Below are 19,409 nucleotides of genomic sequence, written 5' to 3'. Positions count from 1 at the left end.
CTGAGGTTCTGCCCTGCTCATGGAAGCGCTGCTGGAGCCGCCAGGTCAGTAATGACTGGGAGCTTGGAGAGGTGCTGGGCGTGTCTTGGCAGTAAAGGGGAATAAAGGAAAAAGAGAATGAGTAATAAAATGTATTTTAGCTCTGGTGTCACTGTTAGTGCAGGGGGTTTAAAAGTGTCTATAACTGAGAAATATCCCTGGGTATCCACTGCCACTGTTCTAATGGGAATGTGATCGTTACTCCTTTTAGCTGTAGGAAGTTATGCTGATTTGCCTTCCATCCAAAGGGTACTTTAGTGCATGATTCAGTCATTACCCATTTAATGACCTAATCCACGAATCCGATTTACTCCGTGATCTGAAGTGCTTGTGACAAATTCCTGTGGTGAAACGCCTAAGAAGCCGTTGCCAAATGTGTCCATATACTGCTTTATGCTTAGAGCCTCCTGAGTTCGGTGTTAATATTCTCCTTCCAGTTGCTCGGATGTGATGACATTAAATTGCCCTTCAGGATCAAATGGGGAAACTTTGAAAAGAGGCTCCGAGGCCCAAGCGTTTTCCTCCCTCAGCTCTTCTCCTTGTGCTCCGTGAACCCAGTGGAAACTGCCTCCTAGCCAGGGAAACCAGCGCAGGGCCCTTCCTGGTGGAAATAAACCCTTGCCAGGCATTGCTGGTTTAAGGAACATTTTTACATTTCGTTTACAACGTCTACGAAGGGCGCTTTTTAACCCTGCAAAGCTGGCGCTGGTGGCTGTCCCCAGTCCCTGCCGGGCGGTTCCTGCTGGGGTGCAGAGCTCCAAGGAGCTGGGCTGGGCTGCCCTGCTGGAGGCTGCGCTGGTGGCAGCACCTGGGAGCAGCCCCTGGCCCTCAGGTGGTCACCTGTGTCCCTTGGGTGGGCACAGCCCCCGTGTGCCTGCCCTGCCCAGCTCGTCCCAGCCAGGTTTTCAGGGAGCAGGGCTTCCCCAGGGGCTGCTCCTCCACGCCAGGCGCGCCTCTGGCTGCGCAGCCCGCCCCAAATCCGGCCGGTTTTTCTTTTTTGGCCAAAAGCAAGACCTGTGCCGTGCGAAGCCCAGCTCCCACCACCCCCTCATGTGCTGTCAGCGTGGAAGTCCTCCCTCTCTCTGGTGCCCATTTTTCTGTACGAGGAGCAAATGTACTCGCTGTGTGTGACCAGTGCATGCCCGGAGGAGCTATCGATACTCAGTACCGTTTGTTGGCTTAAACTAAAACTCTGTGAACTTTAACCATGTTATGTGTGAGACTTAATTCTGAGCATGTGTGTTCATACGTGTCCCGTGGTTGTTTCCTCTTACTCAGAGCGCTGCTTACAAACACCACACAGTTAGCCTTGGCATGCTGCACTCTGGAGGGGTTTCAGCCATGCATGCCGGCCGAAGCATGACTTTAAACTTGCAGCCTAAATCTAAATTTGAAAACCAAATGCTTCAAGAGCTACCTCTACCGAAAGTAAGTATGGGCTAGCCAGCATCGCCGGCGTTCCCGGTTAATTCATGATCCTTTGCTTCCTCCTGGTTTAGCTTCTGCCTCTTTTCCTCGTGCTTATTTTTTTTTTTTTTTACGATGCCCGGTCCACAAAGCAAGGCTCGGCCCCCGGGTGGCCTTGCTTTTTGGATCCCCCAGCTCCCTGGCTGTCATTCCTGCTCTCCTGCTCTCCTCACACACGCCAGGGCTCTGCCATTGGCTCAGTGGGGGACACGGTTTTGCTCTGGGGCCGTTTGATCCTAGGAAAAATGTGGTGTGGAAGTGTCCCAGGAGACAGGGGGTTTAATATTTGAGCATTTGCTGGGTGTGCTGTAATACCTGATGGGTTTTGAACACGTTATCACACCCAAACCCATTTCAAACTTAGAGAAACACCGAAAAAAGAGAATATTTTCCTCATCTATTTACCGTTTGCCTTATATTTACTATCAGTACATTGCTGACTAGCGCTGACGTACGGAACTGTGTATTCCCGAGGGATATTTGAAGGGAGGGGCACACAGGACCAGGCAGAGAGGGCCGTTCCTGAGGATTCTCAGTGTCAGGGAGGGATGCTGAGACCTTCCTCTGCACGGCTCAGCCTCTCCCTGCCCCGGCCCAGGAGCTGAGGGGACAAATCAGCAGCAGCTCTGTGAGTAATTAAAGGGCGGCAGAGCCCGGATCCCGGTGTTCCAACGGGATCAGCTGTGCTGGGAATTGCCAGGCTGGCCCCTGGCACCCGCCCAGGCCAGAGCAATACCCAAAGGAGGCTTCCAAGAGCCCAGATCCAAGGGTTTGAGGAGAGCAGGATCATTTAGCAGCAGCAGGAGCTGGCCCAGAGCTGGGCCCCGCTCCTCTTGCCGACCCCACAGGCGCTGCAGCCGGAATTCCGGGCAATCCGGGGCAGGATGGCAGCACACAGGGAGCAGTGCCAGGCCTTCCCCACCGTCCCTGACCCTCCATCCTCTGTCACCTCCATCCCACGTCCCCCCCAGGCTCCCGTCCTGCTCTGGGTCTGTGCTGCTCTGTTGTGGGGCAGCCTGGATGTGTGTGCTGGGCAGGGACGTTCCCCATCCCAGTGTTGTCTTTGCTTCCCGAGAACTTGTTTGTCTACTTGTCACGAATCCCTGGAAAAAAAAACAAAACACCCTGGGCATCAACCCCAAAGAATGGTGCTGGTTCCCTCCACACGTTAGGGATGAGGGGTTTTTCTGGCACTTCCAAGGGTTTTAGGCCGTGGGTGGATATGGATATTAATGCTGGATGTCTGAGGAAATTCAGGAATCTGCTCTGTGATATATTCTGGGGTGTGGTCAGATCTGTGGATTATTCTGCTTTTCTATTTCACCAGCATTCCATTGCTCCATATCCATAGAAACTGTGATGCTGAACTGCACTGAGGGCGTTGTTCTCTTGCTGTACTGTTTGGGGGGGAGGGGGGAAATTATTGTTGGGGAAAGGTTACCGCAGGGGGAAATGACTGTGGGAAAAAATTCCGTGTGTATTTAGCGCTGTTTAATTTTATTGCCTCACACCTTCCACAGAATTTGCATTTCCTAAAGAATCCAGGCCACAGCAGTTTAATCCTTGCCTCTTCTCCTCCCTCCTTCCCCGTGGCCTGGATTCAAGAGAGTAATGAGTGAGCTCTGGCTGTCAGGAAATCAACTTTAACAACGAGTTACACGGAAAATGTTCATGGCATCAATCTACTCCCTGTAGAAAATATGGGAAGCGCTGCTTTGCCTCTTTTGCCCGGATTTCATGGAGGTGGAGCTGGGTTGCAGCCCATCCCAGCTCAGAAAATGCCAAATATTACAAGGGGACAAATTTCTTCTGCTGCAGCAAATGAAATCCCAGGATTTCTCTGTTTACGGGGGAAGCTGAGAGCACTCTCAGCATTTTCCCTTTTCCCTCTGGAAAACTCTCCTCTGCAGATCAGGCCCAGCCCTCTCCAGAGGGCTCCTTCCCATTTCTGGCTCCCTGTGAAAAGTTTGAGAAGTTCGTGATTTGGTGCGACCCATTCCCAGAATGGGAATTCCCATTTTCCTTGGGAATAACAGTGAGGAGGGGAGCAGAGGTTCCCTTTGGAATGGGGAGGGCACCCAGAGGGGTCCATAAATTGATCCCTCGGGATGTGAGCGGATTCCCAGCCCTGCAAGGACATCCTGGGCTTTAAACGGGGGAAATGGTTTTTCTAGTGGTTTTCAATAGAAGGAAAATCACAAATTCCATGATTTTTTTTCTGGGAGATTTCTTGAACGATGAAAGAATTGCCATGGAATTCCTTTCATTGTAAACAATCAGGGTTGGACTTCTTTCACTTCACCTCAGAGATGTGATTTAAATCGGAATTTCCTCCTATTTACTTCTCAACTCCTGTTAAAAACTTTTTTTTAATGGAAAGATTCCCAGCTTTCACATTTCAAAGGAAATTTGATGAATTCTTCATCCATCTAGAGAAGTGGATCCTGATTTTGATTTTTTTTTTTTTTTTAGTCAAAGCTGGAGAAGAAATTCCTGGAATGGCAGTGGGGAAGACCAGATATTTTTTTTGTTCCTTTGCAGATTCCCATTAATCAATAAGCACTGCACCGTGCCAGGTGCTGTCAGTGGCAGGACAGTGCTGGAATTTTGGGAAGCCTGACGCCCAAAAGGCGTTAGGATCTCCCAATGATGATCAAAAAATAGAGAGACAGATAATGGAAACTCAGGATGGGGCAGGAAAACTCCAAACCCTTCCAAAGTCCTGAAAACAGGAACCAAACAACCGGGGGAGGAAGAGACAAGGCAGAAACATGAAACAGGAGAGAAAAGGGAGTTAGGAGCACTGAGGAAACTTCCCCTGTGTGTTGTGACCAGTACGTTGAGGCAAATGTTGAATTCCGGGTTAAGATTGTACCAAAAAATGTCCCTGGCACAACCCAGGAGGTTCTGGGAGCTGCACTGGGAGCCAGCACAACCTCGGGGCTCTTTGCTGCAGAAAACACTCACAGCTCGTTTTTTTCTTGGTGGCAAACCCTTCCTAAAAAAGTTCCTGCTGCTGGAACGAGCAGTGAGAAAATCCCAACTCCAGGACTAACGCCAGGCTTGTTTAAATATCGGAATTTTGCCAAAATTTCTCCCTCTGAAAGTAACCGAGTCAGTGAATTTCCAGTGAATTTCCAGTGAATTTCCAGTGAATTTCCAGTGAATTTTTCTCTTCTCTCTCATCATTCATTATTCTCCTCCTTTCTGTCCCAAACCTCTCTCAAGCTCTCCTGCTTGCAGAGGGTTCCCCTGGGGCGTTGTGGCGTTGCTGGGTTGTTGTGAGGTGAGTGTGGCGGGCATTGTGCCGGTGACTAAAGGCTGCCCTGCCTTTGTGAACAGACCCCGTCGCAGCAGAGCAGCCTCCTGGACAACGGGCAGGACGAGGTGGCCGTGGGCAGCCCCTGGACCCCGTACCCGCTGGGCCGGCGGGACGTGCCCCCCGACACCGTCACCAAGAAGGTAAGGAAGGGGTCCAGATATCCCTGGGTGTCCTTAGGATTTGGGACAGTGACGCTGTTTTATGCCACAAGGACACGGACTCCGAGATTCAGAAGGCTGGAAAATGACTCCTTTGTTTTTGGGATGTGTCTCCCTTTTACGCTGTTTCACACAGACCAGTTTGATTGGTGACACAAAGACAAACCTCCTCACTCACACTGGTCAGAGGGACAGCAAGAAATCCCTCCCAGGGAAAGGAATGAAAAACAAAGTTACAGCTACAAAAACATTTCTCCTGTTTACAGAAAACTCCCTGGGAAAAGAATTTCAGAAAACAAAAACACCTCAGGCGCAGAACCGGGGCTACAGGACAGCTCATGTCACGACACGGTTCTTCAGAGGGCTTAGAGCGCCAGTTCTTTGACAGACAGACTCTTTTACACAGACTTTTTCATACTCTTTTCTCTTTTTTCAGACAGACTCTTTAATACGGCGTTTCGGTACAATCGGTAGGATTGGTCATTTAGAGCAACACCTCTCTTACAAGCAAACAACAAGCTAGAGAAAACACCAGGTGTCAGGAGGACGGGATCTACAAGGATTTTTTTGGGATTCCTCATGGTTTCCCAGGCTAGACTGAGAGAGTTTATGTGCTTGACTTTCCCACAGGCTTCAAGGCGCTGCCTGGAGCCTAAAAATCCATGTTCTGACCACTGTCAGGCCGCTCTTCAGAGGTGTTTCCTAAAGCCTAAGGTTTAATAAGTAAAAATAACAAAATAACAAATGCTACAGAAAACAAATGAATTAGCCACACACAGGTGTCTGGGAAATCTCTGACACCCTGCCACAAACACTCCAAAAAGCCCTTTACTTCCTTTGCGCTTCTTCTTAAATACTGAATTGTTTTAGGAGGGAAAATCTGGCTTGTAGCCAAGAGAGAGATACACGGGGTTTGAAGAACGGCGCCAAGGTCCAACAGATGCTTCTCTCTTGGCCCTGAGCCCATCACAATGAGAAGGGCACAGAACTTTCTAGCTAAACTTCTTAAAGTGTCTAAAGGTAAACCGAAACTCTTTTCGCACCAGTCTAAACCTGATTCTGAAAGTGAGCGAAACCACGAAAAACTACGAAGGATGGTGTCAAACCTTTCACAAAACCTGCACGTGGAGCTTATCTCTTAACGTAAAATGCTCTATCATACAGCACATTTATTAACATTAAAACTTTATCATGTGGCACATCTATTAACAGTAAAACTCTGTCATATGGCATGTTTACTAACATAAAAATGTTCTATCATATAGCACAATTATTAACATTAAAACTCTATCATATAGCATATCTATTAACATTAAAACTCTATCATATAGAAGATTTATTAACATTAAAAGCTCTATCATATAGCATATCTATTAACATAAAGAGCTCTATCATATAGCATATTTACTAACATTAAAGAGGCTCTATCATATAGCTTATCTTTTAACGTGAAAGGCTCTATCTCATTCCCGTAGAGCAATGTTCCACTTTGGTTTTGTCATGTCTAAAGCTGAGTTGCCAGGCCTGAGGTCTCTGGGCCTTGTGCTGGCTGGCAGCTTCTTAAGGCACTTAGAGGATATTTACTTAAAACTAAACCCTAAACTTCATGTTCACGTGGTTTAATGGATTTTAATTTCTCTAAAGGCTTTAATTCAACCTCTGCATTTTCTCTCTTTCCCTGGGGAACCCAGGGAGGGATGCATCCCGACAGTAAGGGGTGCCAGGCACGGCCTGAGCCCACCCCTGGGTGCAGCTTTGGGCAACACCTGGGGGTGTTTCAGGGCTTAAAACAAGATCTGGTGTGAGTTGAGGGCGGTGTTTTCATGACGATCCTTTGTGTGCTCCGACTCTGCTGTGGGCACAGAGGGCTGGGCTGCTCCTGTCCTGGTCGTGCAGGGTCTGAGGTTTCATCCCAGTGATGCTCAGTCCATAAAAAGCACGAGGGGTGGGACGGCTGAGCTGCTCCTGCCCTTGTCCTGCAGGGTCTGAGGTTTCATCCCAGTGATGCTCAGTCCATAAAAAGCACGAGGGGTGGGACGGCTGGGCTGCTCCTGTCCTGGTCGTGCAGGGTTTGAGGTTTCATCCCAGTGATGCTCAGTCCATAAAAAGCACGAGTGGTGGGACGGCTGGGCTGCTCCTGTCCTGGTTGTGCAGGGTTTGAGGTTTCATCCCAGTGAGCTCAGTCCATAAAAAGCATGAGTGGTGGGATGGCTGAGCTGCTCCTGTCCTGGTCGTGCAGGGTTTGAGGTTTCATCCCAGTGAGCTCAGTCCATAAAAAGCATGAGTGGTGGGATGGCTGAGCTGCTCCTGCCCTTGTCCTGCAGGGTTTGAGGTTTCATCCCAGTGAGCTCAGTCCATAAAAAGCATGAGTGGTGGGATGGCTGAGCTGCTCCTGTCCTGGTCGTGCAGGGTTTGAGGTTTCATCCCAGTGATGCTCTGTCCATAAAAAGCATGAGTGGTGGGACGGCTGGGCTGCTCCTGTCCTGGTCCTGCAGCCTCATCCCAAGGTTTCATCCCGACATTGTTCAGTCGATAAAGAGTGGTGAGATGGTTGGGCTGCTCCTGCCCTTGTCCTGCAGGGCCTCATCCTGAGGTTTCATCCCAGTGATGTTCTGTCCATAAAAAGCATGAGAGGTGGGATGGCTGGGCTGCTTCTGCCTTTATCCTGCAGTCTCTAAGGTTTCGTCCTAATATTGTTCAGTCCATAAAAAGCACGAGGGGTGGGACAGCTCCAGCCCTGCACAGGCACAGCCCTTCCACTGATGAACTCCCCGGGAAAAGGTCTCATTCCTGGTGGTGGACAGTGAACTCCAGTGCCTGGAGCTCCTGGCTGCCCCTCCCAGCCCCAGCTCTGCCCATGGGCTGGGCTGGGCTGCGCTGCTCTGTCCACAAAGCTGGAGGATGGAGAATCCTCACAAACCGTGTTGGAGGAGGAGCTGCAGGGATGAGCTGGGATAAATCACAGGGATCGCTGTCAGGAGATCCATCCTGCCCGTGCCTGAAATCCCAGGAGCTGCAGGAGCAGCAGCCCTTGGCTTCACAGGGAAACGCAGCCTGAGATCCCTGAGCGCAGGAGAACTGCTGGAGCATGGGAAACAAAAGCCGCTGCTCGTCCAGGCACAGGAGAGGGAGGAAGCCGATGGTGTGGGATGGAGCGGGCCCTGACAGCCGAGTTTGCTGTCCTCTGTAGCGCGACACCGCTGGTTTACAGCTGGACATAATGAATCTGATCACAACAGACCTAATTCGGCTGACCTGGCTTCTTCTAGAAGTGCCATGGGAACCAAGACCTCAGGTTCCCCCCCTAGCCCTGGATGCAGACACAGCACTGGCCAGAGATCTGGGCACTGCAGGGATTCCCAACCAATTGGCTTCCCAAGCTCAGGAAATTCAACCCGGCCATTCAAAGGAGCTCAGGACAATAAAGGCGTCCTTTATTGTCTAAGAAGAGATCTGTGCTGTGTGTCTGCCTCCAACCCACAGACCTCGTGTCACACTCCTCTGACCTGCAAGACACTGGGATGAGAAGTGTAAGAGCTCTGGTCGGACTGGGGCAGCTCTGACTGGGCTGGGAGAGCTCTGGTTCTACTGGGGGAGCTCTGGTTGGACTGGGGGAGCTCTGGTTCTATTGGGGGAGCTCTGGTTCTATTGGGGGAGCTCTGGTTCTACTGGGGGAGCTCTGGTTGGAATGGGAGAGCTCTGGCCGGACTGGGAGAGCTCTGGCTGAGGTGGAGGAGCTCTGGTTGGACTGGAGGAGCTCTGTTTGGAATGGAAGAGCTCTGGTTGGGATGGGAGAGCTCTGGCTGGACTGGGAGAGCTCTGGCTGAGATGGAGGAGCTCTGGTTGGACTGGAGGAGCTCTGTTTGGAATGGAAGAGCTCTGGTTGGGATGGAGGAGCTCTGGTTGGACTGGGAGAGCTCTGGCTGAGATGGAGGAGCTCTGGCTGAACTGAGGGAACTCTGGTTGCACTGGGAGAGCTCCAACTGGGCTGGAGAAGCTCTGACTGGACTGGGGGAGCCCTGACTGGACTAGAGGAGCTCTGACTGGACTGGGGGAGCCCTGACTGGACTAGAGGAGCTCTGACTGGACTGGGGGAGCCCTGACTGGACTAGAGGAGCTCTGACTGGACTGGGGGAGCCCTGACTGGACTAGAGGAGCTCTGACTGGGCTGGGGGAGCCCTGGCTGGACTGGGGAAGCTCTGGCTGGGCTGTGAGAGTTCTGGCTGAGATGGAGGAGCTCTGACCGGGCTGGGGGAGCCCTGGCTGGACTGGGGCCAGGCGGTGTCTGTCCCCTCCCCGGCAGCAGCCACCAATCCCCGTTTCCTCCCGGTTTTCCCGGCCGCCAAGGCCGTGCAGGGGCAGGGCGGGCGGGCGGGCGGCCCCGGGAGCCGCAGGAGCTGCCTGCCCTGACGGGAGGGTTGCCCACAGGCAGGCAGCCACATCCAGACGCTGATGGGGTCGCAGAGCCTGCAGCACCGGAGCCGGGAGCAGCAGTACGAGGGCAGCATGAACAAGGTCACCATCCAGCAGTACCAGCCCCCCCTGCCCATCCAGATCCCGTCGTCGCAGAGCTCCCGGGCCCCCCAGCCCCAGCGGTGCCTCATCCAGACCAAGGGCCAGCGCAGCACGGACGCCTACCAGGAGCAGGTGAGGCACGGGGGGCACGGCAGCTCCCGGGAACCAACAATCCCGGAGTGTTCTCCAGAGTGCCCACGGGAGAGGGGAACCTCGGGCAGGAGTGGGGCAGCTGAGCTGGGCAGCCCAGGGGAGCTGGGACTGGGGGAGCTGGGACTGGGAGAGCTCTCGTCGGACTGGGAGAGCTCTGGTTGGACTGGGAGAGCTCTGGTTGGACTGGGAGAGCTCTGGTTGGACTGGGAGAGCTCTGGTTGGAATGGGAGAGCTCTGGTTGGAATGGGAGAGCTCTGGTTGGACTGGGAGAGCTCTGGTTGGACTGGGAGAGCTCTGGTTGGAATGGGAGAGTTCTGGTTGGAATGGGAGAGTTCTGGTTGGAATGGGAGAGCTCTGGTTGGACTGGGAGAGCTCTGGTTGGACTGGGAGAGCTCTGGTTGGAATGGGAGAGCTCTGGTTGGACTGGGAGAGCTCTGGTTGGACTGGGAGAGCTCTGGTTGGACAGGGAGAGCTCTGGTTGGAATGGGAGAGCTCTGGTCGGACTGGGAGAGCTCTGGTTGGACTGGGAGAGCTCTGGTTGGAATGGGAGAGTTCTGGTTGGAATGGGAGAGTTCTGGTTGGAATGGGAGAGCTCTGATTGGAATGGGAGAGTTCTGGTTGGACTGGGAGAGCTCTGGTTGGAATGGGAGAGCTCTGGTTGGAATGGGAGAGCTCTGGTTGGAATGGGAGAGCTCTGGTTGGAATGGGAGAGTTCTGGTTGGACTGGGAGAGCTCTGGTTGGAATGGGAGAGCTCTGGTTGGACTGGGAGAGCTCTGGTTGGAATGGGAGAGTTCTGGTTGGAATGGGAGAGTTCTGGTTGGAATGGGAGAGCTCTGGTTGGAATGGGAGAGCTCTGGTTGGACTGGGAGAGTTCTGGTTGGAATGGGAGAGCTCTGGTTGGACTGGGAGAGCTCTGGCTGGGATGGAAGAGCTCTGGTTGTTCTGGAGGAGCTCTGGCTGGGCTGGGAGAGTTCTGGTTGGAATGGGAGAGCTCTGGCTGAGATGGAAGAGCCCTGGTTGGGATGGAGGAGTTCTGGCTGAACTGGGAGAGCTCTAGTTGAAGTGGGAGAGCTCTGGTTGGACTGGGAGAGCTCTGGTTGGGATGGAGGAGCTCTGTTTTTTATCTGAATTGTATCAGCCCTGCAGTGAGCCTCAATGGCCCATGAACAGCAGATATCCCCCAGAGTGATGAGGGACAGGTCCTGGAAGGGATAAAGAACTCTGCCCCGGCTGGTTTAACCGCAGAGATCCCCCCAGAGTGATGAGGGACAGGTCCTGGAAGGGATAAAGAACTCTGCCCCAGCTGGTTTAACAGCAGAGATCCCCCAGAGTGATGAGGGACGGGTCCTGGAAGGGATAAAGAACTCTGCCCCAGCTGGTTTAACAGCAGAGATCCCCCAGAGTGATGAGGGACGGGTCCTGGAAGGGATAAAGAACTCTGCCCCAGCTGGTTTAACAGCAGAGATCCCCCAGAGTGATGAGGGACAGGTCCTGGAAGGGATAAAGAACTCTGCCCCGGCTGGTTTAACAGCAGAGATCCCCCCAGAGTGATGAGGGACAGGTCCTGGAAGGGATAAAGAACTCTGCCCCAGCTGGTTTAACAGCAGATATCCCCCAGAGTGATGAGGGACAGGTCCTGGAAGGGATAAATAACTCTGCCCCAGCTGGTTTAACAGCAGAGATCCCCCCAGAGTGATGACGGACGGGTCCTGGAAGGGATAAAGAACCCTGTCCTACCCTTTTTAACAGCTGGTTATAAAATACAAATTTTTGGTTTCATCTTGCATTGCAGCCTAAGACAGGAGTGCTCAGGGCAGGCTGATCCCAGCAGTGCTCCGGAGATCCCAGAGTATTTTATCCCTTGGCTTTGTCCCAGGGGTGCTGCACCTCTGGCTCCTCCTGGGACAATAAAATTGCACCAGACAAAGCCTCGCTGACGGGTTTACCCCAAACTTCAAGTGCAAAACTTGGCCAGGGTGAACTTCTCTCTCACAAACCTGAAGGGTTTGTTCCTCCTTGGAAAGAAAACATCAAAATCCATGCAAGAATCCGTGAAGCACGGGGAACGTTGTGCTCTCGCTGCAGAGTGGGAAAATCCTGCCAGTTCTTCCAGTTTATTGCAACATTCCAGTGGCTTTTCCCATTCTGTGGAGTGCGGGGAAATGGGATTGGGGGAAGGAGGGAAGGAGGTGCCGTGGCCGGGGCGGGGCTCAGCGCTGACATCCCTGTTCTTCCTACCTAGTTTTGTGTGAGGATAGAGAAGAATCCCGGCCTTGGGTTCAGCATCAGTGGTGGGATAAGTGGACAAGGGAATCCGTTCAAACCTTCTGACAAGGTGAGTCTGAAATCCCTCCCTCCCTGCTCCTTGTTTGCGAGCTCACAGGGTGGGGGCAGAGAACATGAGGGGGCTGTTTGTGCCCCTCCGCTGGTGTGATTGAGAGATTTTTTTCCCCCCATACTTGGTTTTGTTTCTGTTCACTGATTTTGTTGTTGTTGTTGTTGTTGTTTCTTTGTTTTAGCAGAGGGTTGTTTGCTTTTTTTCCCCCCAGTTACAAAAGATGAGGGAAGCAAGCACCAATCCCATGAGTGTCTGGCCCGTATTCCCTGGATAAGATCATTTTCTTGGGCTGTTTTCTGGAGGATTGTCTCTCACTTTTTAAGAGTCGCCTTAGGCCCCAATTAAGCTTTTACTAAATTAATTAGAGGGAACCCTAAAGCACAGTATCATCCCTGGAGGCTGAAATTCCAGCGTTTGTAGCTGCTGTGTCAAATAAAGCCAGCCTGGAAATCCCTGGATCCTTATAGACCCCATGGCAGCAGTTGTCTCCTGCACTGGGAGTTAAAACTGACGCTTGGGGGTGGTCAGGGACACTCAGGATTCATTTTGGGAATTGCACATTTAGGATAAATCCATTTGCAATAGAAGGAGGCCTCAAACACCCCAACACGTGGTGAGTCCCAGCTCCCGGGGCTGTGGGAATGGGAATTGGACTCTTCCACCTGTGGGTTTGTGTTTGGTGCCACGGAACCGACTGGAGTCTGTTGGAAAAGGAGGCCTTGAACACATCCCTGGAGCTGGATAACTCCGGATTCGTGTTGCCGGGGCCAGCGAGAACTTCCATAACCACGGAGAAATCACGAAATTCCATAACCATGTCTGGCAAATCAGGAAATTAAAGCCGTGCTTCCTAGAGGGAGCAAAGATTGCTGTACAGATTGTGATGCACGTTATTCTGATCATTAACACTCGCTCCATTTTAATTACCCTCCTGATAACCTGCCACTCCTGCCCTGTTCACACGGGACCTTCTTCGTGGTGTGGGATTTTAGTTTTAAATTCCCCACGATTACTCGTAAGTGCTGAAGGTCCCAGAGAGCTGCTCCAGCCCCAGACTGATGTCTGACAGCCAACAGAATAAAACAGTCCGGTGTTAACCCACCTGCAGGGTGTCCAGAGCCCCCAGTTAGGGAGCCCCGTGTGTTTTTTGGGATGTAGTTCTCGGAGAAAGCATCCTAACCTGTGTTACTTCTGACTTATAGGGTATCTTTGTTACTAGGGTTCAGCCTGACGGCCCCGCCTCCAGCCTGCTCCAGCCCGGAGACAAAATCCTCCAGGTAAGGGATGCCTTGGGATTCCCGGGCTCAGAGCTCAGCCTGAAAATGCTCTGGGGGGTGTTTGCAGCGGGACTGAGCTGCCGGCTGCGTTCTAGGGGGATTTAATGTTGGTTTACAGTTAATTTTTGTCCTGGTTTGAATCCAAACTGGTGGGCAGGGCAGGGACTGTCCCCTGTGCTGGGGCACCTCCGGCCCTGGGGCCACTGCTGGGCACCCCCAAACCAGAGCCCGAGGGGCTGGAGAGTGTCCAGGGCAGGGAAAGGAGCTGGAAAATCCCTGAGGGAGCTGGGGAAGGGGCTGAGCCTGGAGAAAAGGAGGCTCAGGGGGGACCTGGTGGCTCTGCACAAGTCCCTGCCAGGAGGGGACAGCCGGGGGGGATTTGGGATCTGCTCCCAGGGAACAGGGACAGGAGGAGAGGGAACGGCCTCAGGCTGGGCCAGGGGAGGCTCAGGGTGGAGGAATCTCCCCGTGGAAAGGGAGATCAAACCCTGCGGTTTCTTTGGGGATCGAATTTCTCCCACTTTTCCCGCTGAGGTCTGACAGTGCCCTCCCAGTCATTCCCAGAGAACCACAGAACCACAAAATCAGACAATCCCTGGGTTGGAAGAGACCTCCGAGACCACCAAGCCCAAGCCAGCCCCAACACCTCAACCAAACCACGGAGCACCACATCCAGTCTTTTTTTAGGCACACCCGAGGATGGTGACTCCACCACCTCCCCGGGCAGCCCATTCCGGTATTTTATCACTTTTTTCCTGATATCCAACCTCTGTTTCCCTTGGCACAGCTTAAGGCTGTGTCAGGACCCTGATCAGCCCCTCCACTCCCCCTTTGTCCCCCTCGTTCCAGGGGTCTGTCCCTGTCCGTGTCACTTGTTTTCCATGTGCCACCAGCAGCTGCTGGGGCTGGGTGGGAGGATCCATCTCCCACCCCATCCTTGCCCCGTGATCTCCCTGTGGATCTTCCAAATGTCCTTGAGACCCCTACCAGGGCACAGTGCAGAATTCCAGGATTCCATCAATGCCCGGTTTCGGCACAGCTGTGGATGTGTTTGGGATTTCCCCTGCCTGGGGTTTGAATTGCTCTTTCCCAGAGGAAAGATATTTTATGGTATTGAGGCTTTAAGGGGGTCCTGGTCAGAGCCCCGAGTCGTCCCGGAGTCACAGGAGGATTTCTGTGGGAATGGAATCATTCCCTGGAGCACCCAGCCCAGCCCTGAAGCCACCTCATAGAGGACAAGAGAAATGCCCACTTTGTGTCCGTGCGAAATCCTCCCTCTTTATCAATTTAACACTGTTAAATAACCCTATCAGTTATTTCAGCCTCGCTTTGAATTTGCCAAAAATCCCGGTTTTTTCCCCCCAAAAACAAGCCACTAAAGCCTCTTCCCTTGTGCTCTCCCCGCTGCAGGCCAACGGACACAGCTTTGTCCACCTGGAACACGAGAAGGCTGTGCTCCTACTGAAGAGTTTCCAGAACACAGTAGACTTAGTTATCCAACGTGAGCTTACTGTCTAAATATTTTTTTATAAATAGTAAATACGTCTAGCCAGATCTAATGTTCAGACAGATTTATACATAGGAAACCGATTTTTTCTTTCTTTTCCTTTCTTTTTTTTTTTTTTTTTGGTTTTTTTTTTTGCCAATTGCTGGACCAATGGCAAACAGTAGTGCCAAATGTATGATACTACTCTATGTTAGTACCAATCATCGGGAGAAAAATATAAGAATTAACTCTATAAATATATTGTTCATGTGGCTCCGTATTAGTTCTACTCGTCAGCCTCCGGCTGTGCATTGGTGCGTTTTTTTTAAAACCAAGCTCCTTCTTAAGAGTCGATTTCATAGGATTTCAAAACACAGAAGCACATACAAAATCCTTTAGGAATTCTGCTGTCCATCAGAAACACTGCCTCAAAGTTGTATATGCCTTTATAAAGATGAAAATATATTAACCTGTACTTCCCATGAAATATTTCTACCATGTCGCGTACGAAAAAGTATAGAGAAGAAAAATATTTTCATAAACACCTCAAAGAAAGTATATATTAAATTAAATTTAATAATGTTCGTTTATTTTCAATGCAAAGATATTCTATGCCTTATGAAAATACCTGTACATATGCCGTGTGTATAGCTGGCTCCGTAGGGATCAGGAACAATTCACTGCACAGGGTGAGAGACTTCTCCAATCGTCAACTCCGGGACCTCGGGACAAGGAACCCGCGTGGGAATGGGACAACTCCCTCTGGAGCGGGATAACTCCCTCTGGAATGGGACAACTCCCTCTGGAATGGGTTAAATTCCCTCTGGAGTGGGTGAATTCCCTTTGGAATGGGTGAACTCACTCTGGAATGGGATAACTCACTCCGGAACAGGTTAACTCTCTTTGGAACGGGATAACTCCCTCTGGAATGGGTTGACTCCTTCTGGAATGGGTTAAATTCCCTCTGGAATGAGTTAACTCCCTCTGGAATGGGATAACTCCCTCTGGAATGGGTCAGGTTGGACAGGGCTTGGAGCAGCCTGGGTCAGTGGAAGGTTTAACCCACGGCAGGGGTTAAGCAAGGTGAGCTTCAAGGTCCCTCCCAACCCAAGCCATTCCATGGTTCTGTGATTCCAGCTTCCTCTGGAACAGGTTAACTCCTTCTGGAATGGGTTAAATTCCCTCTGGAATGGGTTAGCTCCCTCTGGAACGGGTTAACTCTCTCTGGAATGGGATAACTCCCTCTGTAATGGGTTAAATTCCCTCTGGAGTGGGTGAACTCCCTCTGGAACGGGTTAAACTCCCTCTGCTTTGGCTCTTCCCTCGATTCCATGTGCACACACTACAGGAGAACACCGAGGACAGGCAGGTTTGGCTCACGGATGGAGGAAGGTTGTGATGGTGGCAGTAAAACTCCTTTTGTTGCTGCTAATTTTACTCTTTTAATTTTTCATTTCAGACTCCCCCATTGACATTGTCGTGTAATTTCCCACCCCGCCCCTGCTCCAGGCCCTGCTCGGGGTATTCCCGTGGGTGAGGCTTCCTGGGATCCTTGGCTGGAGCCCTGGGAAGGGATGGGTGCAGGTGACACATCCCAGGGAGCAGCAGCACAGGGTCAGTGGGACAACCCCAAATCCTGGGGCTGTTCCCAAGGGAGAATCCCAAAGTCCAGACTGTGCCCAGCTGCTTCAGGGGTGCCGGGGTCCAGCCTGGTTATCCCTGACAGCAAAAATGGGAGAACACAGGGAAAGGCTCCTGCAGGCGTTTTCAGGAGATCCCAGTGCCCCTGGAGGGGCTGAGGGACAGCTGCCTCTGGGATCACCTGCCCCATTCCCACCCAAAATCCCAGAGCCCAGGGTGCAGCCACCGCCCACCGGCACAGCTGGGCATCTTCCACTTCTCCAAGAATTCCCAAACTTTCTCTCTCTGGCTGTGGGACCTGGAGATCTGCAGCTCCAGGACCCTCCACCCCCAATAACTTCCCATTTTCCCAGTGCCAGCTCCCAGTTCCTACCCAGGTGATGGCAAACCAGGAAAGTTCTCAGCCAGTTCTTCCCAACAGCGACCATTTAACATCCTCAAATCCGGTTTCATGTTTTCCCAGGTATTTTTTTAACACCTCCACCCCTGCTCCTGTGTTTGGTGGCAGTGCCAGCCCCGGGAGGGGACAGGGGGCTCCACACAGGGAGCAGGCAGGACAAGGCTGAGGGCGACTGGGGCAGCTGAGAGCAGAGCCAAGGAAATCCGGGGAAAAAAATCGGGGTAGGGAATATCCAGGAGTTGTTGTTGGTAGTGAGCACTTGGAGTGAAAAGATGTTGCTTGGTTAAAACCCTTTCCAGGGCCTAAAGGGGCTCCAGGAGAGCTGGAGAGGGGCTGGGGACAAGGGATGGAGGGACAGGACGCAGGGAATGGCTTCCCAGAGGGCAGGGCTGGATGGGACATTGGGCAGGAATTGTTCCCTGGGATGTTGGGGAGGGGCTGGGATGGAAATTCCAGAGCAGCCCGTGGCTGCCCCTGGATCCCTGGAATGTCCAAGGCCAGGTTGGAGCAGCCTGGGACAGTGGGAGGTGTCCCCGTCCATGGCAGGGCTGGCACTGGGGGGGATTTAAGGTCCCAGCCCACTCCGGGGTGCCGTGTCCCCTGTGTGCTGGAATTAGCCCGGAATTCCCTGCAGGCTCTGTCCAGCCGTGTGCGCGGAGCTCTGATGGGGATTCAGGACAGGGAATTCAAACCCAGGGAAAGGACCCCCGGCCCTGCGATCAGCGGAGGGCAGGGCTCAGGGGAGGGCTCGGGGGGTGTATTCCCAGAAAACGCCCACGGATGAGGGACGGGGCTGGGACGCGGGGGCTCCGTGTCCCCCTGGCCGGGCAGAGCCTGTCCCGCCCCGCAGGGACGGGGACAGGTCCCCAGATGGCACAGGGGGTGACAGAGCTGCGGTCACCACCCGCCCTGGCAGGATTCGGACATAAACAAACACGGCAAGCCGCACCTCAGCTTGGGGAAGGACTCCTTTCCCTGCGCAGCTGCCCACAGCAGGTGTGGGGTTTCCCTGGATTCATCCCAACCCCTCTGGACACGTTCAGTGTCCCCTGCCCCAGGCTGGACCCTGACGTCCAGAGGTCCCTCCCAGCGCTGCCCCTCCTGGGATTCTGTCACCCGGCGGGATGTCACAGCTAGAATTTCCAAAGGAATCCGGGGATGCCGTGCGCAGCCGGAGCTCCCTGCCCGCGGCCCGTCCCTCGGGAAGAGCCGGGGCTGTTCCCGGCGGGCAGGCCGGCCCCATCCCGTGCCCCTACAGCTTTTTCAGGGCAGCACTTTTGGACAGGACACGGATCCCTGGATCCGCGGGGAGCCGGCCCGGCCCTGGAGCCCCGGGCGGGCACAGCCAGGGCGCCACCGCCGCCACCGCCCCATCCCAAAAGGCACCGTTTGCAAATCACGGAGTTCCAAACCAAAAACAACAAAAGAATAACCCCAAAAAAAGCTTTTGTTGCCAGTGGTCTCCCTGGCCGATTGCAGGTGATTAAATGGGATTAATGACTGGCACCGTGGCACGGGTCAGGATTCCCGGGATTCCGGGCACTGGGGACTTTTCTGTGCCCCTCGGGTGGCGGTGGCTGTGTCCCCTCCCTCCCTCCCCTCCCTCCCCCTCCCCGGGCAGGGCACTCGCTCATCACTTCGGTTTTCTACCTGTGAGTACTGTATCCAGTTCAGAACCAACAGCTTCCTTTAGTAAAGATTTTACCATTTTCTATAAAAAAAAAAATAAAAAAATTCAAAAGCAAAAAAAAAAAAAAAGAGACATGTTTAATTATGATGGAGATGGCTGTATTGTAATTAATATTTTGAGATAATCGTGATTTTGAGCTTAAATTATATACAGAAATGGTCATTTTTGTATGTGTTCAAAGATTGCTATATTCCAGATGACTGTACTTTTCAGTTGAACTCCAGTATCCATGTAAATAAAGCTGAATGAGGAAATATTTACTACTTTATTAACATAGATTGTGAATGTACTTCCATGTTTTTTGCAGTTATATAAAGACTTACTGAACTTGAAGGAGAAAAAAAAAAAAGCTGCTTCATTTTCTGTGCGAGAAGGTACTTCAAAAAAAAAAAAAACAAACAAAAACAAATTCTATTTTAAATCTATTTGATTGAGTGCAATCAGCTCCTGTCCCCTCGGCACATGCAGGTTTGTCCCCTCCCCGTGCCCCGGAGGGCCTGGCCCCGTGCTGGGTGGGGTTGCTGCATTTCGCGGGATGCAAAATGCAAATTTTCCTTCTGTGCAGAGGGAGCCCAGGGACTGAACCGACGCTGTGCAGTGCAGCAGAGCCATTTTCGGCTTTGCTGCGCCCGCCTTTTTCAGTATTTCCAAAAAAAAAAAAAAAAAAAAAAAAAAAAAAAGGAAAAAAAAAGTGTTTTGAATAACATTAAAAAAAAAGTCTCTTTATTGTATAAATAATAAAAACGTCACCTTATTGTAAGGCCTTCGGGTGGCTCGGTTTTTTGTGGGGTTTTTTTTGGTTTTTTTCAGGCAGAAAGGAGGTTTCCGAGGGTGGGGAAGGGGAGCTGCTGGGAATGAGTCTGGAAAATTGGGAAACTCCCAACTGGGACTGCCCTGGTCCAGCTGCAGCCACTGGGAGACA

General features: G+C 52.2%; 1 protein-coding gene across 3 annotated transcripts in view; it reads left to right on the top strand.

Annotated features, from left to right (window-relative positions):
* The window catches only part of LRRC7 (leucine rich repeat containing 7), a 60,407-nt gene extending 41,160 nt beyond the window's left edge, over positions 1 to 19,247 (top strand). The window contains exons 15-20 of one of the 3 annotated variants that reach the window (XM_066193025.1): positions 1,318 to 1,467; positions 4,849 to 4,968; positions 9,415 to 9,633; positions 11,898 to 11,990; positions 13,196 to 13,270; positions 14,681 to 19,247. In XM_066193025.1, coding sequence (XP_066049122.1) covers positions 1,318 to 1,467; positions 4,849 to 4,968; positions 9,415 to 9,633; positions 11,898 to 11,990; positions 13,196 to 13,270; positions 14,681 to 14,788 — 765 coding nt within the window. In that variant the 3' untranslated portion in view covers positions 14,789 to 19,247. The remainder of the gene's footprint in view (positions 1 to 1,317; positions 1,468 to 4,848; positions 4,969 to 9,414; positions 9,634 to 11,897; positions 11,991 to 13,195; positions 13,271 to 14,680) is intronic. The other 2 variants (XM_066193027.1, XM_066193026.1) reach the window with 2 other exon arrangements.
* The last annotated feature ends 162 nt before the right edge of the window (positions 19,248 to 19,409 follow it).

Source organism: Chamaea fasciata, unplaced genomic scaffold, assembly GCF_029207755.1.
Source record: "Chamaea fasciata isolate MVZ Bird 193981 ecotype frontalis unplaced genomic scaffold, bChaFas1.0.hap1 SCAF_10, whole genome shotgun sequence".
NCBI classification, from domain to species: Eukaryota; Metazoa; Chordata; class Aves; order Passeriformes; family Sylviidae; genus Chamaea; species Chamaea fasciata.
This window is presented reverse-complemented; position numbering and strand designations above follow the sequence as displayed.